The sequence below is a fragment of the Cervus elaphus genome, chromosome 14 (genome assembly GCF_910594005.1).
Source record: "Cervus elaphus chromosome 14, mCerEla1.1, whole genome shotgun sequence".
In the NCBI taxonomy this organism is placed as follows: Eukaryota; Metazoa; Chordata; class Mammalia; order Artiodactyla; family Cervidae; genus Cervus; species Cervus elaphus.
In genome coordinates, this window is record NC_057828.1 from 6507658 (window position 1) to 6531271 (window position 23614).

General features: G+C 56.4%; 1 protein-coding gene across 23 annotated transcripts in view; it reads left to right on the plus strand.

The window, feature by feature from the left end:
• NFASC (neurofascin) overlaps positions 1-23614 on the plus strand; it is a 197746-nt gene that overhangs the window by 155764 nt on the left and 18368 nt on the right. For 9 of the 23 annotated variants that reach the window (XM_043923838.1, XM_043923840.1, XM_043923841.1 and 6 more), the window contains 12 exons: positions 868-969; positions 1250-1447; positions 2238-2308; positions 3832-4054; positions 5597-5712; positions 7415-7619; positions 8829-8951; positions 10084-10257; positions 12676-12690; positions 18266-18481; positions 21860-21976; positions 23055-23207. In XM_043923838.1, coding sequence (XP_043779773.1) covers positions 868-969; positions 1250-1447; positions 2238-2308; positions 3832-4054; positions 5597-5712; positions 7415-7619; positions 8829-8951; positions 10084-10257; positions 12676-12690; positions 18266-18481; positions 21860-21976; positions 23055-23207 — 1713 coding nt within the window. The remainder of the gene's footprint in view (positions 1-867; positions 970-1249; positions 1448-2237; positions 2309-3831; positions 4055-5596; positions 5713-7414; positions 7620-8828; positions 8952-10083; positions 10258-12675; positions 12691-18265; positions 18482-21859; positions 21977-23054; positions 23208-23614) is intronic. The other 14 variants (XM_043923850.1, XM_043923852.1, XM_043923855.1 and 11 more) reach the window with 6 other exon arrangements.

A 23614-nucleotide genomic window follows, 5' to 3' on the forward strand; every position in this document is an offset into this window, starting at 1 on the left:
CTGGGGAGGTCTGTTCTCTCACTCCGCGTGGTCTTGGAACTCTTGCTTCCAGTTATCCGTAGGCCCATCTTTTTGGCAGCCTCTCCAGATCTGCTGTTACACACCCATTTACAGTCCACGTGCACATGTGTGTGACACGTGAATGTGGCTGCTGGGACTCATGTTCCAGATCCTTCCAGTTACCAGCCAGACTATGGAAACAGCTGGTTCATGGAGCCAGGATGGGAGAAAAGAAACACGCCTGCCCTCACCAGTCAGTGGCCAGATGGCTTTATCCCTCGGCCAGGAGGGCGCTCACACCCACTTAAGAAATCCAGTGAGACTGTGGCCCCCCAGAGGTGCTGCCCCACCCTTGCTGGGGGCCTCTGTCCTGCTGTCCATCATGGAAGCTTCTAGACGGAGCTGCTGTCTCCTCCCTGGCCTGGTCCTCTGTGTTTGTCCTGCTCCCCCCAGCCCCCTAACTGCTCTGCCCTGCAAGCTCTCCAAACACCCTCCTGGGCTCCTGCCCCCTCAGAGCCTCAGCACACACAGTAGAAGATAATTACACACAGAAGTCCCACACTTCTTTCCTAAAGCTGTGACCCTTTCCCAAATGCTTCCACTCCAAGAACACCCACAGGTTGGGGTGGGTTGGCCCCAATTCTCACTGCACCCTGCACCCCTTGATATTCTTTGGGGGCTGGTGGAATTCGGGGGTCTTTCCTCTTTGTCCTTCCTTGAACCCCAAGGGCAGGGTGGCCCCTAGGCTGACCCTCTGGCACAGGCTGGGGTTGGTCCCTGCGGGGTGAGCTCAGCCTGCCCAGGTCCTGTCTGTAGGATGGTGACCGGGCCAGCTCTGACTCCAGAGGCCCCTCCCTCTGCCGCCAGGACGACCGGACCGACCCCGGGACCTGGAGCTCACTGACCTGGCCGAGAGAAGTGTGAGGCTGACCTGGATCCCAGGGGATGACAACAACAGCCCCATCACAGGTCAGCCACGGGCCGGCACCGACCAGAAGAGGGGGTTGCAGCTCGGCGGCCGGCCCGGCCCTGACTTCTGGCCCTGCCACCTCCTCACTTGGCGTGTGCCCTGGGCTTTCAACAGAGTGGAGGCCGTGGTCTGTCTCCTGTTCTGTGTTTGGGAGGAGTTCATGTGCCTCTGTCTCCCCACGGGAGGCTGTCAACACTGCTGGGCACCCTGAGGGCACATCTTGGGAAAGAACTCACTGACTCAGCTCCCCAGACAGTCCCGCCTTCCTTGCCTCCTCAGACTACGTTGTTCAGTTTGAAGAAGACCAGTTCCAGCCAGGGGTCTGGCATGACCATTCCAAGTTCCCAGGCAGTGTCAACTCAGCTGTGCTCCGGCTGTCACCCTACGTCAATTACCAGTTCCGGGTCATCGCCATCAACGAGGTGGGCAGCAGCCACCCCAGCCTCCCGTCTGAGCGCTACCGAACCAGCGGAGCACGTGAGTCTTGAGGGCTAACGGCAGGTGCTGACGCCTGGCACCCGAGTACAGACTAAGTTCCCCGGGTCCCCAGCCATGTGAATTTAGGCACGCTACTCCAGGCTTCCTCATCTATGAACCAGAGAATAATTACACCATCTCCTTATGGGGCTGTTGTGAAAATACAATTGTTTGAAAATACAATTCAGGTCCTTAATGTGATATGCATGTAGTAATCACACAATAAATGTTAAACTGTCATGTTTATTATTACTAATATTATGAATAATTCTCAATGATCTGCTTTAAAGGGAATAGCTATGAAGATTGGCAGTAGAAACATATAATCTCATGTTGTATCAGGTTTCTTAACATACTTGGGTAATGAAATGCTTAGATTTCTGAAATCATACTGGCTCATTGAGGGTGAAAGATGCTCCCCCAAAATGTTGAATGCCAGGATAAACCAAGTTGGTGTTTAACACACTTAGTGGATAATCCACAAAGGGGATAATCCACATTGAATTGGCTCTATTGATCATCTAAAATGTGGAAAGCCTTATAATAAATGCTATCTTGTCAGGGATTAAAACTCAGAAGAAACTATCCATCTTTTGGGGGTCTAGGTCTCAGCTAGGAAGGTACATCATACGTGCGGCAGCGCGGCAGAGTGAGCTCAGCTGCGGGGGGGACAAAGTGTTGAGACATGCAGAGATGAGCACAGAGGGGCCAGTGGCTGGGGAGGAGCGGCTGTTCACTGTGCCCTGTGATGCATACCCCGGGTTTGAACTGGTCTCCGTTTGGGTTCCAGCCCCCGAGTCCAACCCGTCCGACGTGAAGGGAGAGGGGAGCAGGAAGAACAACATGGAGATCACGTGGACGGTGAGAGCCCCTCCAGCCCACCCGCGATGCTGGCCTGGCAGTCTGGGGGCCCTCGCCCTGTGCAGCCCTGGGGCCCCCCAGCTGCAGGCTGGCTCAGACTACCTGCCTGGTGTGAGAGCATCAAGAAATCAAACAGGAGAGTATCTAAGAGCAAGGTTTAAGACAGGAGCAGAGGTGACTGAGGCCCACAGGACCAAAGCACTTCTTTAGAAGAGGGAGAGATTTAGATTAGTCCCCAGAAAAGATGTAGCCTAAACACTGGTACCTCGCTTTGGTGAGTTCTGAGCTCCTCTCGCTGGAGATTGTTGGGTGTGGGGAGAGACCAGCCTCACGGTGGGCCTCCAGTGGCAGCTGTCTGTAAGTCCAGGATGGACAGAGGGACTCCAAAGATGACCTCCAGACCAGGATTGAAAAACTCATCTTCCATCTTGGCTCACCTGACCACATTTTCCAAACCAAAACTGGGATATGTGGCCTCCAAATGACGTGTTTTTTTTTTTTTCCAAACTGCTTCTGAGATGCAAATTCAGCCACTGAAAATGTTTTATTTTTGGTTGCTCTGGGTCTTCATTGCTGTGCAAGGGCTTTCTCTAGCTGTGGAGAGAAGGGGCTGCTCTCTAGCTGTGGTGTGGGGGCTTCTCTTGTTATGGATCACAGGCTCCAGGGCACATAGGCTTCAGTAATTGTGGTACACAGGCTTAGTTGCTCCGTGGCATGTGGAACATTCCCGGGCTAGGGTTCAAACCTGTGTATTTGAATTCCAGGATTCCTATCCACTGTGCCACCAGGGAAGTCCCAGCCACTAAAATTTTAACATTTTTGTGCTGTTGCTGTGCATAATGGAAATAGACAGATGCAGAGTTTGGAATCATGACCATCATTGTCTGCCGAGGGCCTGGTCTCACAGCAGCCTTGGCAGTTGGGCTGAGCCCAGACTTAAGACGCCAGGGCTCATCTTTAGGACCTGGCAAGGAGTGGTTCAGCTCTGTATTGCAGGTGCCCAAGGAACAGCTTCCTGGACCAGCCCTTGGGGAACAAAGACAGTTACGCCTGCTCCCACCTCCAGCCTTTTAAGAAGGGTAGGGCAGAGAGGCATGGATTCGCTAGGACTGAAGTCAGGAATTTTGATTCATTGGCAGCAGGCGTGCCATGACTAAGCCAGAACTCACTCCTCTCTGGCTTTTGAGGCTTGTTACATCACCGTGCACATCTTGCTTCTGGTTGCTCCATCCCTGGAAAGAGTCCTGTTGACAGTGATGCTTTTCCTGCCTGTGTACCTGCCGGGCGGGGGCTGTGACATCAGAGGGCCTGGGGCCTTGGAGGAGGATCTGCGTGCTGCCAGCTTCACAGGACTCCGGGCTCGGGGGACTCAGAGTGGGGGGCAGGCTCTCCCCAGCTCTGCAAGGGGCTGGCCATGGTTGGGCAGGCTGGGGACAGGGCCCTGCCGCGGGAAGAGGGCGAGCTGGGGTGGCCCGGGCTCCTCTCCAGCACCCTCACCACTCCTGCCGTCTCTCCCCGCTCAGCCCATGAACGCCACCTCCGCCTTCGGCCCCAACCTGCGCTACATCGTCAAGTGGCGGCGGAGAGAGACCCGCGAGGCCTGGAACAATGTCACGGTGTGGGGCTCCCGCTATGTGGTGGGGCAGACCCCCGTCTACGTGCCCTACGAGATCCGAGTCCAGGCTGAAAACGACTTTGGGAAGGGCCCTGAGCCAGACACTGTCATCGGTTACTCTGGAGAAGATTGTGAGTACCCACCCTCCCTCCACCCCAGGCCTGCACAGCTGGGCTGCCCAGGCCACCCCTGCAGACCAGGAACCTTGGCGTGGGCCCTGGGTCTTCTAAGAGCACCCTGGAGGACAGCCAGTTACCAGGAAAGAGGGGTCTCCTGCAGTGAGCTGGAGCAGACAGGCCCCAGGCGGTGGCAGGAGCAGAGACGGTATCATCTGAATGCTGGTTAGAATTAATGAATGTCGTCACCTGGTCCAGTACTCTCACTTTATAAACAGGAAAACTGGGGTCCTGCAAGGGAAACCCCCGCCCATATTGCACAGTAGCAAATTCCAGGCTTGAAAACAGCACCCAGGTTTGTGGTCTGTCTTACTGCCAGGCCTTGCTAGCCCCGAGGACCGTCTGACCCAAATGCCATAACTAGACGCCCCCACAGGAAGCAGGGCCAGGCCAGACTGCTCCTGGGCTCCCCAGGGGAATTCTCGAGGGACTGAAGTCCACAGCTCCCCAGATTGAATACTCCAAGCCAGCCACTGCATCCCTGGGCATAAAAAGAGGTGTTCTTTGGAGGCTGTCGCTGGAGAAATCAGCGTGATTCTGGGATATGTGCAGAAGTGTGTACCTGGCTGTCCAGGCAGTGGGGGCCTCTCTGTCCCTAGCACATCAGTCCTACGGCTGCTGAGCAAGGCAGGAGGGTTAGTGATGCCCCTCCTGGTCAGGGTAGTCCATACCCTGGTGGATCTGGGTCTGATCTGAGAAGAAACCATGGAGGTGGGTGGAGTGACCCGAAGGAAGGAGAGAGGAGAGTCTTGAGGAAGAGTGGATTCACGGGGGCCAGTGCTGGGGTCAGGAACAGGGCCAGTGGGGTTCAGTGAGCTAGGAGCGAGGGTCGGGCCCCATGCCCCACTTCCCTGGAGGTGACTGTGGATTGGACCCCCTCAGGAGATAGGGAGCGGGGATCAGCAGGCCCTCTGTCCTTCCTGCTCCTCATTTCCATGGTGGCAGACGCTTCCAGACAGAAGGCGATGGGGGCTTCTGGAGGGTAAGTATGGAAAAGGCAGCATCTAGCCACGGACTCACGGACCACCCCACCGTTTCCACTGCATCTGTGTACCCCACGGCCAATACATTAGAGGGGATAAGGCAGAACCACTTTGGTGGCAGAGTAGAAAAAACAGGGGAGAGAACCAGTTACGAGGGCAGTGTCCCTCCCTCTGCAGGTAGTCTCAGAATCAGTCTTTTCCTGAACTAGGCTAGGGCATCTTTAGTCTGCGGGCAATGTTTCCTGCAGGGCCCTGGCAAGAAACAAATGCCACTCAAGGGGTACTATTTCCAGTGTGAGGGCAGGATTAGAGGGAAAACAGTAAGGTTGGTAAGCCAGCAGGAGGCCCGCCACAGTGGAGTGCCATCACGCCACTTGGCCTGGAGGGAGTGCCCAGCGTCCAGAGTGGGCTGAAGGTGCAAGCCAGCCGAGGGCAGGCGAGTCGGAGGGGACTCTGGAGTCGGCGGGGAGCAGCCCCACCTGCATAACCAGCTCTCTGTCCCGACACATTGCAGATCCCAGGGCTGCACCCACCGATGTTAAAATCCGAGTCCTGAACAGCACCGCCATCAGCCTGCAGTGGAACCGCGTCTACTCCGACACGGTCCAGGGCCAGCTCAGAGAATATCGAGTGAGGAAGCCAGCTGCAGGCCCCGTCTAACCTCGCAGCTCCCTAACAGGGCGAGGGGGTAGCAGACGCGGTACATGAGATGTTTGGAAGGGGTCCTTGGGATAGTGGTTGGACCCAGAGTTGGTTTAAGAAGACGATGTCTGGAAGTTCCCTGGTGGTCCAGTGGTTAGGACTCCACACTTTCACCTCCTTGGCCTGGCTGGGAAACTCAGATCCCGCAAGCCATGTGGCGCAGCCAACACAAAAAACACGATGTCTAGAGTGAGCTGTTCAAAATATACTCAGAAAAAACACAGATACACCGGGTGTCTCCTGCAGCACGTGTGCTGAGAGATTCTGCTCAGCAGGTGGGTGCTGGGTTTGCACTGACCATACAGAACACATTATGCTTGCACTCCATGTGTGAGGACACACATGTATCTTCAGAGGCAGTGTTGAGGCACCGCTGAGCTACACCCCTCCCCTCTTCTTCTAAAGGCCCTTCTGGGCTGCTTGCCTCACCCAATCTGATTTCATGAAGCCCCAACTAACCAGAAGAGCTACTACAAGGGTACAAACCCTTCCGTGTTGTCACAGCCAACAACTCCAGTTTATTAAGGCCCTTGACTTCCCCTGGCCGCCTCTTCTCTTCCTGATGTTTCTCTCTTTGAATGGGAAGGGAGAGAAAACCCAGGGTATGCAAGGCTCTCCCTTGAGTTGCTCTATTTAAAACTCCTGGAGAGGCTGTGGCCCTGGGTGACACGGGTTCTGTGGCTTATAGGTCATTGGGGTTTGGCTGATGGACAATTGGTGGCACAGAGGGAGTCAGTCTATTCTAGGGAAATGGATTTGGCAGGCCAAGGAAGGAAAATGAGATGATATATACACTTGAATGAGCTCTTCCCCAACTTGCACCCTTAACCTACTTGCCTGGAGATGTTTTTGGCTAAAACTCTCTTTGGGTCCCCTTCTTAAGTCTGAACTTCCTCTCTACCTTGTCCTTGGAGGCCCCGGGTGATGCTGGGGCTTCCCCTCCACTGCTCATCACACCCCATGCTTCAGACTTCTGACTGTGGCACTGCCCCCTTCTGCAGGCTGTCCTATCCCACCCCAGCTTTTGCCATCCCACAGCCTGGTCTCCCATTGGCTTGGACATGTCACTATCCTAACAGTTTTTAAACAGTATCAAAAGGAAGCTTTTGATTTTAAAGGACTAAATCAACCCTTTCTTGTATTCAGACTTCTGGGGGTAACCTGCTACTTTTCAGCTCCTGTCTGCTGCCAATCTAAACCATACTAAATCTAACTCAAGGTGATGTGGTCTTTGAGCACAGAAAAGAGCTCTCCATGCCTGGGCCCTTGGCTCGAATTTGTGCTTTTGGTACAGACTCCCTGAGCAACCTATCCCGAGCTTGGAAATAACTCAAGATGGAGCATCTCGGCTGTACGTTTGGCCAGCGTGCCTGTTCCCAGAGAGACGACACAGCTCAGAAAATGATCAAAACCAAAAAGTGTACTTGGTTTGACATCAGTCCCCACGCACTAGTGGCCAATGGTTGGGGACTGTCAGGTGCCTCCCCCAGCCCTCTGTGGGGCTGCTGAGGGCCTTTGCAGTTCGGAGCCCGTGGCCAGGAAAGGGAAGACCAGTCACCACCAGCACCACCACTAACAACTAACCCCGCCCTGCCCGGCCGAGCCCTCACCAGCCCGCCTCTGTCCTAAGGCCTACTACTGGAGGGAGAGCAGCTTGCTGAAGAACCTGTGGGTGTCTCAGAAGAGGCAGCAAGCTGGCTTCCCTGGCGACCGCTTGCGTGGCGTGGTGTCCCGCCTCTTCCCCTACAGTAACTACAAGCTGGAGATGGTTGTGGTCAATGGGCGAGGCGACGGGCCTCGCAGTGAAACCAAGGAGTTCACAACCCCGGAAGGAGGTAGGTCCAGCTGCCGCTCCCCGGGGAGGGCAGGATGCGGGTGGCGTGGCCAAGTGGCCCCAAGCGTCTCCAGCATGGCTCTGCCCGGCTGACACAAGTTGACCTCTGCACGACCTCACGGAGCGATGACCAGCGCGCTGATGGTACCCGTGGAGTGCTGTCCCCGAGGCGGCTGCCCTGACAGGCGGTTCTATGTCAGAACAAGACTGTGAGATGGCTGATGGGACTCTGGACAGGCTGTGTACACGGACTCTGAAGGGCACTGCGGGAGCCGCCCACGGTCTCCTGAGGGGGCCCACCCACAGCATCCTGAGGGGGCTCAGGCACCTGGACTCCCAGGAGGCATCTGGACTCCCAGAAGGCACTTGGACTCCCAGGAGGCATCTGCTTGGTTCGCCAGCCTCAGCCCCAAGGACCTTCCCTCCTGTCACCACTGTGACCTAGAGGCTGCCCTTCAGGGGGCACCCCAGTCCTGGGAGCTGGACCCCTGGGGAGGTCCCTGCCCATCTCCTGTTCCTGCCAGGCCCCTCAGACCAGCTTGGCATTTCCTTTGCCCTCTTCTGTTTCTCCTTCCTCCCTTCTTAACTGTTATTTCCCCCCATTCTTCTGCCCCTCCTCCTTTTTCCTCTCCTCTGTTTCCTCTCCCTTGTTTCTTTATTCCTGTATCCCTTCCTCCTTGTCTGGTTTTCATCACCAGCCTCTCCCCATTGCTACTGTTCCTGGCACCATCCACATGTTCCAACGTGGGTTTCTTTCTTCTCAGCCCAGAGGCCAGGGTTTGATACTTTGACCCTGTGGTGAGAATCCTTGTCTGAAGATTGAGAACCACGGCTTCTGTTACCAAACAGAGATTAAAATTGGTTTCCTACCTGAGGATGATTCTGCCCATCCTGGAGGTTTCTTTGCGGGATCAGAGCCTAATGTATGCTGTGTTCAGGGTAGTTTTTAAAGGAGAACTTAACTGACTCCTTCCCCATGTAAACCAAGTCTGAGCCATGCTTGTCCTAGATGTGGGGAAATGCCATTCTGGATGAGGCAGTGGGCACTAGCCACCTCATAGCCCTCCAGGTTGTGGCTTAGCAGTGATCCAGCACGGGGGTTGTCCAGAGGTCAATGCCTTCATACTTGTGCTTTGTTTCTTGTGTTTTCCTCATCCTGCCCACCCCTTTCTCTCCCGCCATGTCCCCCACTCTGTCCTCCTTCCCCAAGTACCCAGTGCCCCCAGGCGTTTCCGAGTCCGGCAGCCCAACCTGGAGACAATCAACCTGGAATGGGATCATCCAGAACACCCCAATGGGATCCTGATTGGATATACTCTCAAATACGTGGCCTGTACGTTCTGCCCTTCTTTCTCTTGGATAATCTCGAGAATCAGAAACCCCATTCTCACCACCTTTCCTAAGGAATCAAGGTAGAAAGCCTCTGGGTACATAGGGCATTGTGGAGGGATGCAGGGGGCAGGGTAAAAGCTTCCTGTAGGGTTATGGGAGGCAAGTGAGACCCAATCCCCACTCTCCTGTCACAGCTCCTCCTTCAGGGGGCTTCCAGTCAGCCAGTGAGGCAAAGGGGACGTCTGGTCTGATGAGGGATTCAACCCCCAGGCTCAGGAATCTTAGAGTCTCTAACTCCTACAAGTCTAGGACAGAACATTTCTTACCTGACAGAGCTTCCATCCACTCGGGCAGATAGTACATGCATAGGGATCCACACAACACTGCCCCTTGGGGCCACCTTAACAAGTTGCCGTTTTTGGTAAAGCAGTTGTTTGTGGAGTTGCCATGGAATATTGAATATTCAGTACTGAATATTGGCTCTATCAGGAGCCTGGGTTGGGATGACCTCACCTAAAGAATTCAGCATCACCAGGCAGGGACAGGAGCGTCACTCATTTGAAAGACTTTCAAATGTCTTCTAAAGTAGGTGATGTTATGCTTTGATGTGAGGCTCAAAGGTCAGGCATTGTGTTATTAACGATTTTAATAGCCAACTGTGTGCTTGCATGTGATTCTGAATCCATTTCTGGACCTGACCTTCCCCCTCTGAAGTATATAGTGAATAGGCCTTTTACAAAGGAGGCATTAACAATGAAAAGCTCTAGTGGTTTTACCCCAGTTCTGTTTGAAAGGAAGAAAGGAACTCAAGTTTTGTCCTTGTTGAAAAGGCTCGAGGATTAAAAGTTGAATCTTTCAGAATCAGCCACATAACCTTGTGTTGAGCTAGCAATAATGAGATCAGTGGGCAAGTGTTAACCCTGGTGAGTCATCAAAGAGCCAGAGAGGAGTTGTGGCCCAACACTCAGCCTTTGAAACGTCTCCCAGGCTGAGTCCTTAAGATCACGGGCAGGTTTCATGGGTTCCCTTCCCAGCAGAGTCGAGAAGGCTTCCTCCTTCCAGCTGCAGTTTATATATAACCTATCATGGTCAACATTGCTAAAGTTCAATTCCACTTACCTGTCTCTCTCCAGTTAATGGAACCAAAGTAGGAAAGCAGATAGTGGAAAACTTCTCTCCCAATCAGACCAAGTTCACGGTGCAAAGAGCAGACCCTGTGTCGCGCTACCGCTTTTCCCTCAGTGCCAGGACGCAGGTGGGCTCAGGGGAAGCAGTCACGGAGGAGTCACCAGCGCCCCCGAATGAAGGTAGGTGCACTGCGGCGGCCACGGGGCGGATGGTCCCGGGGAGTGCAGATGCCTAGAGAAACCCTGAGCTGGCCTCTGGCCTCCTGGGATGGCGGGGGCCGGCAGGCCCCCAGAGGGGGAAGCCAGCCTGCGTGCTGACAGGTAGGTGCCGTCCGTGGACCTGGAACACGCGTCTTCTGACCGTTGCAGTCAGACCTGGGTCCCCACGTGGCCTCGGCTTGCTCAGCTGTTTCACCTTTGGGGGTACAGGGAAGAGATTGTGAGCCATGGCTGAGCTGAGGGGATGAGAGAAAGCACGTTGGAAGTAAGTGTGCTCACAGACTCCACAGAGCAGGAAGGTGTTTGCCAGGTGAGGGAGGCAGCGCTGTGATGGAGGTGGCCGCTGAGGGCCCTGGGGCTGCCCCTTCTCCTCTGAGGGTGCCTGGCGCTGAGGGGAATGGGGGCCAGCCCTGACTGACGCTGACTGCCGGCGTCCTGGGCCGAGCAGGAGACGTAGCCCTCCTGGCGGCGTGGAGGGAGTGAGCTGTCCGGCCGAGGAGAGGCCAGGGAGCTGGGAAACAGCCGTCTGCCCAGCCAGCTTCACAGAGACCGTGCGCCTGAGCGCCTCTCCCAGGCTCTGGCGTCTTCCTGCTGCGAACGCCTGGCCCTGAGCTGCGTGTGCATGCCGTGTCCACTAGAGGGCGCGCGGCCTGGCGCTGCGAGCGCACGCGATGTCCACTAGAGGGCGCCCGGCCCAGAGCTGCGCGCACACGCGAAGTCCACTAAAGGGCGCCTGGCGCCCCTGCTCGTAGCATCAGCGAGCTCTCGGGTAGGAGAGGCTCTGGAGGCCCTGGCATCATCCGCAGACCCCCGTGAGAGGGAGTGGGGGCTTTGCCTCCCCAGAGGCACTGTGGGCTGTTCAAGAGCCCCTGCCGGAGATGCCGGACAACTGTGCCAAAAGCCAGGAATATAAAAACTGATGAGCCCCCAGCCTAGAAGGAGGGACACCCACAAGAGGATCCAACTGTGATTCACCAGGAGCAGTGCAGTGTTTAGGTGGCGGAACTGCAGTGGCGCGGCAGGGGATAGGGTTGAGTCCACAGGGGAAGGCTGCAAAGAAGGGGCCATGTGGTTAAGGATTTCTGACGCCGACCACAGGTTACTGTGTCCAGCACTCTCCCCAGAAGGCTGAGGTCTGCTGGCCAGGCCTGGCCTGGGGGGGGCCTCCTGGGCACCCCACCCCCAGCCCAGGAGAGCAGTCGTGCCTCCAGGCCTGCTGCCTCACCTCAGGCTCCCAGGTCAGCGCCACAAGCAGCCGCACGTCCCTCCCCCGGCCCTGCTCCCCTGGCCAGTAGGCCAGCACCGAAGCAGAGGCGCGAGGGGCCAGGCGGAAGCCGGGGAAGGCTGACGGTGCTGCGTGTGTCCCTGTCTGCTCCTGTAAACCAGGGGTGAGCCACACAATACTCCCCCTCCCCAGTCTCCCTTCCAGTCTCTCGGGTACTTGGACAGTGTATTAGGGCTGGGTGACTGGGAAGTGGTTGATACATGCCTGTTACCAAAGGTCAGGCCAGGGCTGGTGCCCTTCCTTGATTACTTCACTCTACACGGAGATCCTAGAGAGAGCCTCTTCTCCCTCCCTTTTCCCCGCCCCCATCAACACAGAACAGCAGATAAACAAAGCCACACCGCCCAGCAGGGAAGGATCTCAGCGCCTGGGGGCAAGAGAACAAAGAGGGGTCTCAGCCGCACTCAGCCAAGGGCTTTGCGGCAGATTCAGGAGTTCCTTTTAGGCTCTCAGTCCGCAGCTGAGTTTCCTCTTTCATGCAGTCCAGGAGGCAGCAGGACACAGGACAGGGCCCCACGCTCCGGCCCATCACAGGCCCCAGCTTCCCACCAAACCCATTCTCCATCTCCCTCCACCCCAGCATGATTCAGCTGCCCAACGCCTGCCCTGGGGATAAAGGAGGCATCCTTTCACCTGAGACTGGTGTCCTCCTATACACTTCTGTCTTATGCCCTCAATTCCTGGCACCATCGAGGGTCACACAGCTCCTTCATAAAAATCAGCCCCGCTAGAGAGGGACACACCCTTCAAAACAGACATGTGAATCTGGCATTCTAGGGGGACTGTTTCTGCTGCCACCTCCTAGATGTCCTTGAGTTGAGGTAGAAGCAAAGATGTTAGAAAGGGCTCCAAGACCCAGGAAGGTTTTCTCTAGGAGCATGGCAGACCCCTGTGGGGTTGAACACGATCCCTAACGGCCAGGTGGCATCCGCCGTGCGTGGCCAGCGCCCAGCCACACTGTCTGGGTCAGTTCGAGCCAGAACCTTCTCTCCTGCGATTGCTTGTCCTGTGGTTTCACCTGTGCTCTGTTCTCTCTCCCCTCTCGTTCTTTTCCCCTCTCCCTCTCTGGCTATCTTGGGTGCCGTGTTCTGAAGCCACTCCAACCGCAGGTACTGTACCAACCACAGAGGTAACGGGCATGGCATGGGGCAGCGTAGGTGGAGGCCAGTCCGGCGGGGCAGACAAAGGGAGAGGCCTGGGGTGAAAGCATGCTCTCAGGACACACCCTTTCAGCGGGTGGGAAGCTGGACTCTGCAGGAGGCTGTGTGTGGAGGGCAGGGCCAGAGGAGAGCCAGCCAACACACTCCCCTCCCTTCAGTAACGAAGGCGGCTGGCTTGGAAGGGACCCCACTCGGAGGCTCCAGACCTGCTCCCTGGAGCTGCAGCTTTCTCTGGAGCTGAGTGGTTACCTCCTCTGAGCACCTGGTCTCTTGCCCGGGCTTGTCATCTCAGAGCACAGCGGGCCCAGAGCCCTTGGGTGACCTGCTGTGCTCTGGGGGTGGGGGCAGCTGGCTCCCATCTCCGGGTCAGGCTGCCACCCCCTGAAAGGGTGACCTGAGGGTGAATGTGCCGTGCATGCTGGCCTTGCATGCTGCATGGGGCTTGGCACCAGCTCTGCCATCTCCCGTGGGTTCCGCTCAGTGAGTCTGTCCCAGGATGGGCCAGGCGCCCCCGACCTGGAGTCTCAGAGGATGCCATGGGCTGAGAGTCACGTCAGCCCACAGAAACCCAGCTTCTCAGTCTTAGGTGTTAAGGACAGTCCTCGCTTTTGGGGTCTGGGAGGCAGGCTGGAGCAGGAGGTGACCTGCCCTCTGAGGCGCTGCTCCCAGCCCTTTCACGCTGTGGTCTGAGGACCATCGGCACAGGCTGGAGGGGCTGGGCAGGGACCCGAGCTGCCAGCCCCGCCCTCCTTGGAGGCAGAGCCAGGGGCGTGAGGCGGGCGCACCGGGGCGCCTCAGGCTCCAGGCAGCAGGGGGCCTGAGCGCCAGGTGAGCAGCTGGAGGGCTGGCTTGGGAGGGCCCACCTTCCTGGTTTGCCCCCCACCCTCACTCACAGCTCCTCTCTGTAGGTTGCTTCTGTTTCTGTTGCATACCCTGCTTCCTCTGTTTGCGTTGGTCCCGCCAGCCAGGCCTCTGGTGGCGCACAGTCATCGTGCTCCCCCCTCCACCCTGCCCTCAGATAACCCAGGCCAACGGCCACTGCCTCCCGCCTCTGCTGGGACGGGAGGCAGAGGGGGGTCCTGGGCCTGGAGACCGGGGGAAGGCCGTCTGCGCAGCCTGGGGTGGCCCTGGCGCTGGCCCAGCAGGTGCTCGGGGTCCCGAAAGCACTCAGTGGAGGCAGAAGGAGAGAGGCAGTGAGGGAGCCACGCAGATCACCCGGAAGCTCTTTGGTCAAACAGCTCGCAGACCGCTCCCCATGCTGGGACCCGGGACCCGAGGCAGGTGGGCCTGGGGGCAGGGAGCCTGCTCTGCTCGGTGGGATCCACGCCAGGCTGTGACGCCCCTCTCGTGTGGCAGGTGTGAGGCGGATGGGTTCCAAACCCCCCGCTTCCTCCTCCTCGTTTAAGAAAGATCCAAGCTCACCCTGGTGTGCAGAGGGAGCTGGTGCGTCTGCCCGTCGGTCATGTGTTTCCTGGGCTCTGCTTCTGCGGGGCACAGTGGTAAAAGTTCAGCGTGCTTCTTGGTAAATGAGCTGTGCAGGTAGCATCGGCTGTTCCCAGCCTTGAAGGCGCCAGGTGACAGCGCCCAGGGTCTCCATCATTAGCGTGGTCTGGACTCCAGCCCACTGCTCCCTTCCCTCTTTCTCTCCGATTGTGGGTATTTCCCCCCCAAACTGATGTGTTCCTCTCACCCAGGAAAGATAATCCCTTTCCTGCGCCCATGTCTGCAGTCTCTTGGGGTTGCTGCCCATCTGTTCTGGCCATCTGTGTTTGGCCAAGGTAGCCTGTGCACCAGGTGGACACTTTTGGACCGAGCCTTCCACCTTGGAATGTCCGGGAACTGCTGCCCTCGTGTTTGGCTCAGCTCATTATCTGCCAACGTTTGCTGAGCAGCTCCATGGTGGGTTCTGGGTGACAAAAGATGAATAAGAGATATGATGTCTCTTAATTTTCTCCATTTCTTGCGTGGTGTCACCCAAAACTCTGGTGGAAAACCCTTGGCCTTGGCTGGGGCGTCTTCCAGAGTGCATTAGACAGCCCACTGGGCTGACACCGCCTTCAGGGAGGGGTCCTGTGCCTCCAGGCCCACCCTGGCTCTCCGTCACTCTCAGTTACCAGCCTGGACCTCCGTCCTTCAGTTTCCAGCCTGGTGGTCTGTGCTGGGCAGTGACCGTATTGGTTCTGCAGCCCATAGTTCCTGCTGTGGTTAGAAATGACCTCCTAACCCAGCAATGTATCTGTCCAGCCCATGGGCCACTCTGCCTATGAGCCCCACTGCTGGGCCTTGTTCCCCTTTTATCTACTACCCTAACCCCGCCCCGGGGATTGAAGTCATCTGAATCCCCTTAGACTGGAACACTGGGCAGCTTCCCTGGAAAACCTGCCCTTCCCTCCCGCCTGTACACGGCTCTGGCAGCCCACTCACTGACTTCCGTCCCTTCCCCCAGAACCTTGCCTTCTTGCCTCTGCCCTCCCAGTCTCTCTGGCCCTGTCCATCCCTGGGACAGTAGACGCTGTTAGCAGTGGACCAGAGAGAGTGCCAACTCACCAGCTGCGACCTCGGCCAGCCAAGGCGCCTCCTCCACTGCACCTGCAGTGCTGGGCATCCTCTGGGAGGATGCCTGGGGAGCAATTCCTTTCCTCCCGCTCCTCCTGGGCCCCTCTCACTAATGCCTGATTGTTGCTGCTGAGCTGAAGGAAAAGCATCTAGGTAGCTATTGTCAGAGAAAACCTTTTCTCCTGCCACTCTGGACGGAGGGACCGGGTTGTGACTGTGGCAGCATCTTCATTTCTCATTCTTGTCTCTGCCCCACGGAGCCCAGGAAGGACTTGTTCTGGCCCTCTCCGCATCTCTGTTTCTAGGGCTGCTCGCTGGAGTGCCCGGGGCCACGTGTGGGCCTCCTGTCGGCCCTGAGTCAGCTTGAGCATGTGTCTCTGCTCGTAGGAGGACCGGCGCCCACAGGGAGTGCGTGTGTAGTCTCCAGGGGCTGAAATGCAGAACCACTGTGTGCATGTGGGGAAGCCCGCGTCTCCACACTATACAGAGGGGAATGACTTGACTTAAGAGCGAGTATCAGTTTTATGATGATGTCTTTTAAGTAGTCATAGCAAAGGTGAGCCTTCTGGCATTATTAGAAAACACATTATTGGTAAGGAGCCAAATCAGAGTGGTCCTGTCCAGATGGACAAAATAGCTTCTCATGGTTCCTTCCAGCAGTTCAGAACAGCAGGAAAAGCCCATGTGTGTCCCTGGCCATAGAGCTGCCAGGCACCAGGCCTAGGAGGGAGCTCGCCTTTGCCCTGTGGGTCTCAGGCTCATGTGTGTGTCTGTGTGTGCATCTGTCTGCCTGTCTTGGCGAGTGGGACAGGAAGGTTCCCGCTGGCTGGCCTCTTACAGCACCAGGCTTGCCTTCCAGGTCTGGGCCACCTGAAGCGCATCCTTGAACGCTGACTGTGAGAGGGAGAGTTTCTCCCACCACATGTTCCCCCCACGCCCGCCTTCCTGATGTCCGTGTTGACCGGGGCTTGGGAAACGTAGTGCTATCTGTCCTGACCTTGTCCAGGAATCTCTGGAATGCATGGAGCACGGTCAGTTGCCCAGTGTGACCTCTGTGGTCAGCACCCTCAGACCCAGTAATGCATCTGAACTTACAAGTAGGGAAGCAACTGGGATCCCGGGAATAGTCCCTCCTTTTCTATGGGGCACTTGTAACATTGGAGGCCCAGGGGAATGAAAAGGGCTTTTGTTGGTCAGGCTGTTGTTGAGAAGGCTTAGGATCTCTTAATTCTTGAGAGAAGCTTTCTGGCAGTTTTCTCTCTGGTTTCCTTCTTGCTCCGGTCCTCTTCTGGGGAGTAGGGAGAGTATTTTCCGGAACTTCTGGAGATTTGAGATAAGATAGGATATCTCTCCTCCTTGGAAGTTAGAGTTACCTATTTGTGTTTTAAGGGCTTCCCTGACAGCTCAGTTGGTAAAGAATCTTCCTGCAGTGCAGGAGACCCTGGTTTGATTCCTGGGTTGGGCAGATCCGCTGGATAAGGGATAGGCTCCCCACTCCAGTATTCTTAGGCTTCCCTTGTGGCTCAGTCAGTGAAGAATCTGCCTGCAATGCAGGAGACCTGAGTTTGATTCCTGGGTTGGGGAGATCCCCTGGAGAAGGGCACAACTACCCACTCCAGTATTCTGGCCTGGAGAATTCCATGTACAGGGGAGCCTGGCAGACTATAGTCCATAGGGTTGCAAAGAGTCAGATCAGCTGAGTGACACCCTACCTTCTGCCCTGTTAGCAGAAAGTAGACTGGTCAGATCACAGGAGGTAGAGGGTAAGGTGGAGAGGTATCCCTGGCTCTCTCTGATTTCCCCATAAGTCTTCTCAGCGTTAGCAATACTGGAACTAAAGAGTAATAGGCCAGCCCTTTGTTAGCATCCACGACTCTTTGTAGAAAGAAAGAGGGTCTATGGAAACATTGTCATGATAGACTTAACCCCCTATGGCTGACCCCTGTCAAAGGGTAGCTTTGGATGGGAGATGAGAAAGTAAGAGTTATGGCAGATTTGAAGCCCTCTGAAGATTTATGCAAAAAAGCAGCCCGCATGCGCCTCACTCACATTTTGGGATTTCTACATTTACTGTGGGCTGGGGAGGTGGGGCCCAGGACCCACATGTCCTAGAGAGAAAGGCAGTTATGAGAAGTTAAGGTGGTGGTTGTTCAGTCGCTAAGTCATGTCCAGCTCTTTGTGACCCCCTGGACTGCAGCACGCCAGGCTTCCCTGTCCTTCACTATCTCCCTGAGTTTGCTCAAACTCATGTCCATTGACTCAGTGATGCCATTCAACCATCTCATTCTCTGTCACCCCCAGGGTGTGTTGGGGTAATTGTAGGAAGGACCATCCCTGGGCAGACAAGAAGGGAAGAGAGGCAGGAAATGAATAAGAGCTGAGAGCCTGGGGAAGGGGTGATGGTGGAGGCTGAAAAGACGAAGCACGGGACAAGGCTTGCCGGCAGTGGGGATGGTTCTGTCTCTGTTGTTGGGTTTGGGTGGTATTAGAACTCAAGCAGGCAGGAGGAAGTGTTGTTCTGGAGTGAACGGTTGGGAATGGCAGGCTTCCTGGTGCTCCTGCAGACAGGGCCCCTGCCAGCTGCCCACTTCAAGGCCCGGGCCCCAGGCCTGGACCCAAGTGATGCTGCTTGGCCTCTGCTGGGTGGCGCTTGGCCTGGGACTCCACGTCATCCCTGGGGTCTGAGCGACTCAGTTCATGTCCCATCTTCACCACTACCCTTGGCTGGGTGCATGCTGGATGCTTTGAGCCACACAGGCCTTGAGAAGAAAATGAAACGCACAGGCTTCATTCTCTTCCCTTCTTGTGGCCCTGTTCTCTTTGACTGCGACCTGCCTGACCCATCTGTCCTGCTTGGGGAGCCTTCCGGTCACTCAGCTCCATCTGTCCCGTGGGCTGCCTGCCTTGCACGCGGGGCCGTGTGTCCAGCCAGACCGACCAGACGCGGCTATTTTACATTTCCCCTTAGCGCCTCCCACGTCGCCCCCGACCACGGTGGGCGTGCCCCGCACGGTGAGCAGCACCGATGCCCCTGCCACCGCCGCCACCACCGAGGCCACAACAGTCCCCACCGTCCCACCTGTCGCACCTACCACGGCCGCCACCACCGAGGCCACAGCCACTACAGCCTCCACCACCACCACGGAGAGTCCCGCCGCCACCAGGACTGAGATCCGAGAATCGGGTACTGCCCATCATCCGTGCCCCGCCCCTCCGTCCGCAGGCCTCCCGACAGGAGGGGGAGACTGGGTTCTCAGGCTGGTGGCCTGGAGGCACAGAGCACCCTGCCCCCACTCGGGGGTCGGGGGCGTCTCCGCCGCGCAGACCCCGTGTCCTAACCTCAGATCCTTGTTCTTTAGCAGAGGGCTACACCATGCAGGCAGGAACTCCAGGCCAGACGGTAGGGCTGCCTCCAGCTCCATACTGAGGGATCGGCTGAGGGCTGAGCTCTGCAGAGGGGGCGAGTGGGGAAGGAGAGGGGCAGACATCGGCCAACTGGCCTGCGAAGGCCTCCTGGCGTCGCGGTGTTGCCCAAGTCTTGCGGCAGAGCCTGGGGAGGGGGGAGTAGCCGGCTCTGGAGCCTCTCCTGGAAAAGCAGGTTTATAGGCTTTTTTTTTTAATAAGGTCAGAGCTTCCAGGAAATGGTACTGCCGAGGAATCCTGAAATGCTGGCGAGTGCTCTGTTGTTCTCCCCCCTTGTATTCCCCACACCCCCGGATATATACACGGAGGGAAAACCACAGGCTTTCTAGGGGCCCCTGGGAAGGATCGATCCCAGGGCTGGCCTGCTGAGCCCAGACAATGTGCTGTTCCTGCGTCAGGCAGACAGGCCGGGAAGCTCTGTACTTCCAGCCCGCGGAGACCCCTCGGGGACTCAGCAGTGCTTCTGAGAACTGACATAAAACACTACTATTACCGCAGAGGGGAGGGCCTCCAGCTTGTGGAGCCCAGAGACTAGCTGTAAAGTCAGCGCTATGCAGCAGCAGGGCTGCTGTCAGGAAGCACCCAGAAGGCTCCTCCAGCAGCTGCAGGACTGGAGGCCCCTCTCTCCTGGGCACGTCCTTCCACCTGCCAGGGCCGCACTCACTGCACCCCTGTTCTCTCAGCACCTGAGTGAGGATGGAGGCTTAATGCACGTGTGAGTCTTTTCTTTAATCCAGTTACATGGAGTTGTATGAGCCGTGAGACACGCAATGTGTAGCTGACGTGATGCTCCTCAAACCTTGAAAACTGATTTGGCTTAAAGCTGCAGTATCAAAAATGTAAACAGCCTGCTCTGCAGGAAAAACTTGGCTAAGGAGAAACCTGCTAGGCTGTGAGAAGCTGCCGCTGGCAGTTTGGTGATGGGTGTTCTTTGGGGCCACGGTGAGGCTTCAGGTGGGCCTGTGTGTCCCACTTGGAGGCTCTGAGCTCACAGAAGAGACACACTGAAAATGAAGACAGGGAGTGGGTCTTGCTCCTTCTGGCAGGGTCAGCCCTGCTGCCACAGAGGACGAGCCTGTGGACGCGCACGCAGAGTCGTGGCTGCGCTGAGATGCCGCAGGGGCCGGGCCGCCCTTCGAGCTCGTCCTTACAGGGCCACCTACACGCCGCACAGGGGCTCTGCTTCCCAGGGTTTGCAAGAAGAATGTTCATTTTTATCACTTTTTAAACCTGAGGATGAGATTGTTCCTACGTTTTCTTTTTTTTTCCGGGTGAAATGGGACTTTGTCCTTAAGTTCTCCATTGTTTATTTCAAGGGATACCCCTTAAGTCTCACATCTCAGGAGTCGACAGAACAATCCCTGCTTCCCTTCCATTCTTGTTGTTTTTATAGTCATTGATAGCTTTCCTTCTTGCTGCCTCTCTCTGAGCTTTTCATCTCTTTAATGATCATCATCTCGGTATTTCTAGATGGCAGACCCTTCCTCCACCTCCCACAAAAAATCATTTGGTTTCCCATTGCTTACCTTATCTAGTAGTGCCCTGATCTCTCCATTGCCTTTAAGACAGTCAGCCTTGGGCCAGGGTTGTATTGGTGGTCAAACTGTTTAAACCCAAATCTTTGGGCTTATTTCCAGAGCCCAGAGCTGAGGAGGGAAAATATCAAGTCCCCAAACCATAACCAATCACAGTTCACTCTCACTAGAAAGAGCCATGAGCTTCTAAGGAGCTGGGATTCGGGCTGACTTAAAGCAGCCGATACAGTGGAAACCTTTGACAGATCAGTAAAGAAGCCTGCCTCTGCCCTGCCCGCGGAGAAGGCCTGGCACCATCAATGGAATCTCTTTCTTGCTCCTCACCTAAAACGAATCACATTCACCTGGGACGACCGGCAGCTGACAAGGTTGTAGTAGAAAAGGCGCTTCTTTGGAGTGAAGACCAGGAGACGGTTTATCGCTTCCCCAGTCCTGCAGACTCAGTCACATGTCAGATAGATAATGAATACATGCATCACCACTGTACTCTATTCATTCATTTTTGACAAGTGAGTTGGTGACAGTGCCCCCTTGCATGCTAATAAAATATACAGGAGCCACACTGGTAAAGTCTTTGAAATACAAGGCTTCATGCCAGTACTCCACTATTAAATCTTTGCTGAGAAATGGGGTACAGAGACTTCTGGGATGCTTGAAAAATGATTACGTTTGAAGATCACTGCCATTCTCCTGTCCACAGGCTATGGTTTCAGATGGCGTGATGGCTTTGATAAAGTGGCTCCCAGCTCATAGGCACTAGATAATTAATGTCTTATGTGTTGCATGGAGATCAGGCCTCAAAGATACAGTGCTAAGACGCCAACAGAACAGGATTCTTCTGGTATCTGGACCTCTGGATATTGGGTGTCAAGAAGGAGTTATCTTCTGTGGTCCCATGAAAGGGAGAGGAAGGATTCGTACTGTCTCTTCTTGGAGCCCTGGGATTTCAGGCCCAAGTCCCATTAGATGGTCTGCGGCCATTTTTCACAGAGTTCAGGGTCTTGGTGACCAAGAATGACCCCAGGGGCTCTGTGTGACTTGCCACTGTCCGTCTCTAGCTTCAGGAGTGCAGTAAGGTTTTCATTTGGCCTTGTCCTTTGTGCAGATCTCATCATGACTCTCGAGTGGCTTTTCAAGATACCTTTTTCCTTCCTGTAGAATGTCTGTAGCTGATGGGAAAGAGGCACATCACCACCCGCCCTCCCCCCATCTGCATCCTGGCTAACAGGGCTTTTCACTGCACCATTCAAATCTGTGACAAGGCACCTAAAAAGGAAAGGAACCCTGGTCAGGGCCTCCAGTGGCCTGGACCAAACCCACTCTTTCACTCACACCCCCACCTACGTGGACACATAGTTTCCAGCTCTCCCTCACACACAGGGCCCCCTGACTGTACTGCTTGTGCCTTGATGGCGACCTCTGGCCTGGCTGCCAAGGCTGCAGCTTGGAGCTCTGTCAGGCCCCGTGCGTGGCCACTTCCTACTTTACCCTGTCTCAGCTGCCCGTGTGTGTGTGTGTGTGTGTGTGTCTGTCTGTCTGTCTGTCTGTCTCTCTCCAGTGCTGCCTCCCTCCTCACCACTAACTCCTCTTCTAACCCCTGCCAGCCCCCGACGAGCAGTCCATCTGGAACGTCACTGTGCTCCCCAACAGTAAATGGGCCAACATCACCTGGAAGCACAATTTCGGGCCCGGAACTGACTTTGTGGTTGAGTACATCGACAGTAAGCATTGCTCTGTGGGGCGGCAGCCTTTGCCATGGGTAGCGTAGATGCCGTTGTAGAGATGCAGGGCATTCCCCCAGGCTCGGGGAGGCCTTTCGGCTGCTCCACTGTGGCTTAGTGAAGTCGATACGTGCTCAGGCGGCAGGGGTGGGAAGAGCAGATTCGAGGTGAAGGAGGGGGTTTCTGCGGCCACCAGTGGCAGTCTGGGGCTGCCTTGCTTGGCGGCGGAGGAGGTGCCTGGCTGAGGGCCCTTCGTCCCTCTCCTGCCCAGGACAAGGGTTTTGCCAGCACCCCAGTGAGCTCGCCCTCGCCACTGTGCGGATTCCTGCACTTAGGACCCATACTCTTAGCACCTCCCCTGGACACTTGGACCCCCAACTATACTTTGCTCACAGAGGGACACCAGCTGCCCACAGATCAGAGACACCGTCCAGGGTCAGACGTCTCAGCTTGAGCTGAGCTGGTCCTCCTCTACTGGATATTTGTGAGGCTGGAGTGAGGTCGGGGTAGCTGGGTGCAGGCCTCATTCCAGAGGGCTCAGACCCGCCGTGCTGGCCTGTTGGACTTGTGCTGGAAGGGCAGCCGAAGGGCTGAGAGAGAACACAGCCGACCCTCGGTTCTCTGCGGTTGGAGAGCGATCCACACCCGCGGAACCCAGAACTGCTGTACATTCTCAGTGCTTCCCGTGACCGCCATTCAGCCGCCCCCCAGACACCCAGCCTCTCACTTCTCCTGAAGTGCGAGCTCATGTGGCGAGAAACAAGAGGGGAAACCGGGAGTGCGGGCCAGGCGCAGAGGCCCGTCTTCCCTCCGCCACCCCCGGGGTGCTGAGCGGTCCTCTCCAGGGTAGCGGAGCGCTGGCTGGCACCCTGAGAGCCCAAGGGAGCAGGGCCTAGTGTTCTCAGAGCCTCAGCCTGTGGCGAGCACGGAAAGCCTCACAAGGGGCAGTGTCCTGCGGGACAGCCTGGCCCCCGCGCCCCAGCGCGCCTCCACCTTTGACAGGCGCCCAGGCCTCTAAGCATCGCCTCTCCAGCTCCCCGTGCCTGGCCTTAGGCTGACTGAGGTTTCTGTTCCCCAGGCAACCATACGAAAAAAACTGTCCCTGTTAAGGCCCAGGCCCAGCCCCTACAGCTGACAGACCTCTATCCCGGGATGACATACACGTTGCGCATTTATTCCCGGGACAACGAGGGCATCAGCAGTGCCGTCATCACCTTTATGACCAGTGCAGGTGAGAGGGGTCCGGCCTGGCCGTCCCCGGCAAGCATGGGCATGTCGTGCTCATCCTCAGCTTCCCGCTTGTCTCTCCTCCCGGGAAGGAGGACTTGCCCTCCCCTTCCTCACCTTGCATGGCGCAGCGCGGCTCTCCTTATGTGTCAGTCTGCATCTACCGGAAAGACAGAATGAGCCAAAAGTGCATGCCGCCAGAGAGGAAACTGCGCGTCTGACCCTGTGGGGATGAGGGGGCATCAGGGGGAAACCGAGGCCATGCAGCCTGAGGACAGGGGGACCCCCCTGGCCTCCACTGTGCTGCAACCACGAGGGTTTGGTCAGCGCAAACATGGTCTGTGTGGGGGGGTCTGGGGGCAGTGCGGCCTGGCCTCACACTGGCTGTCTTCCTGCATGTGGGATTAGGGG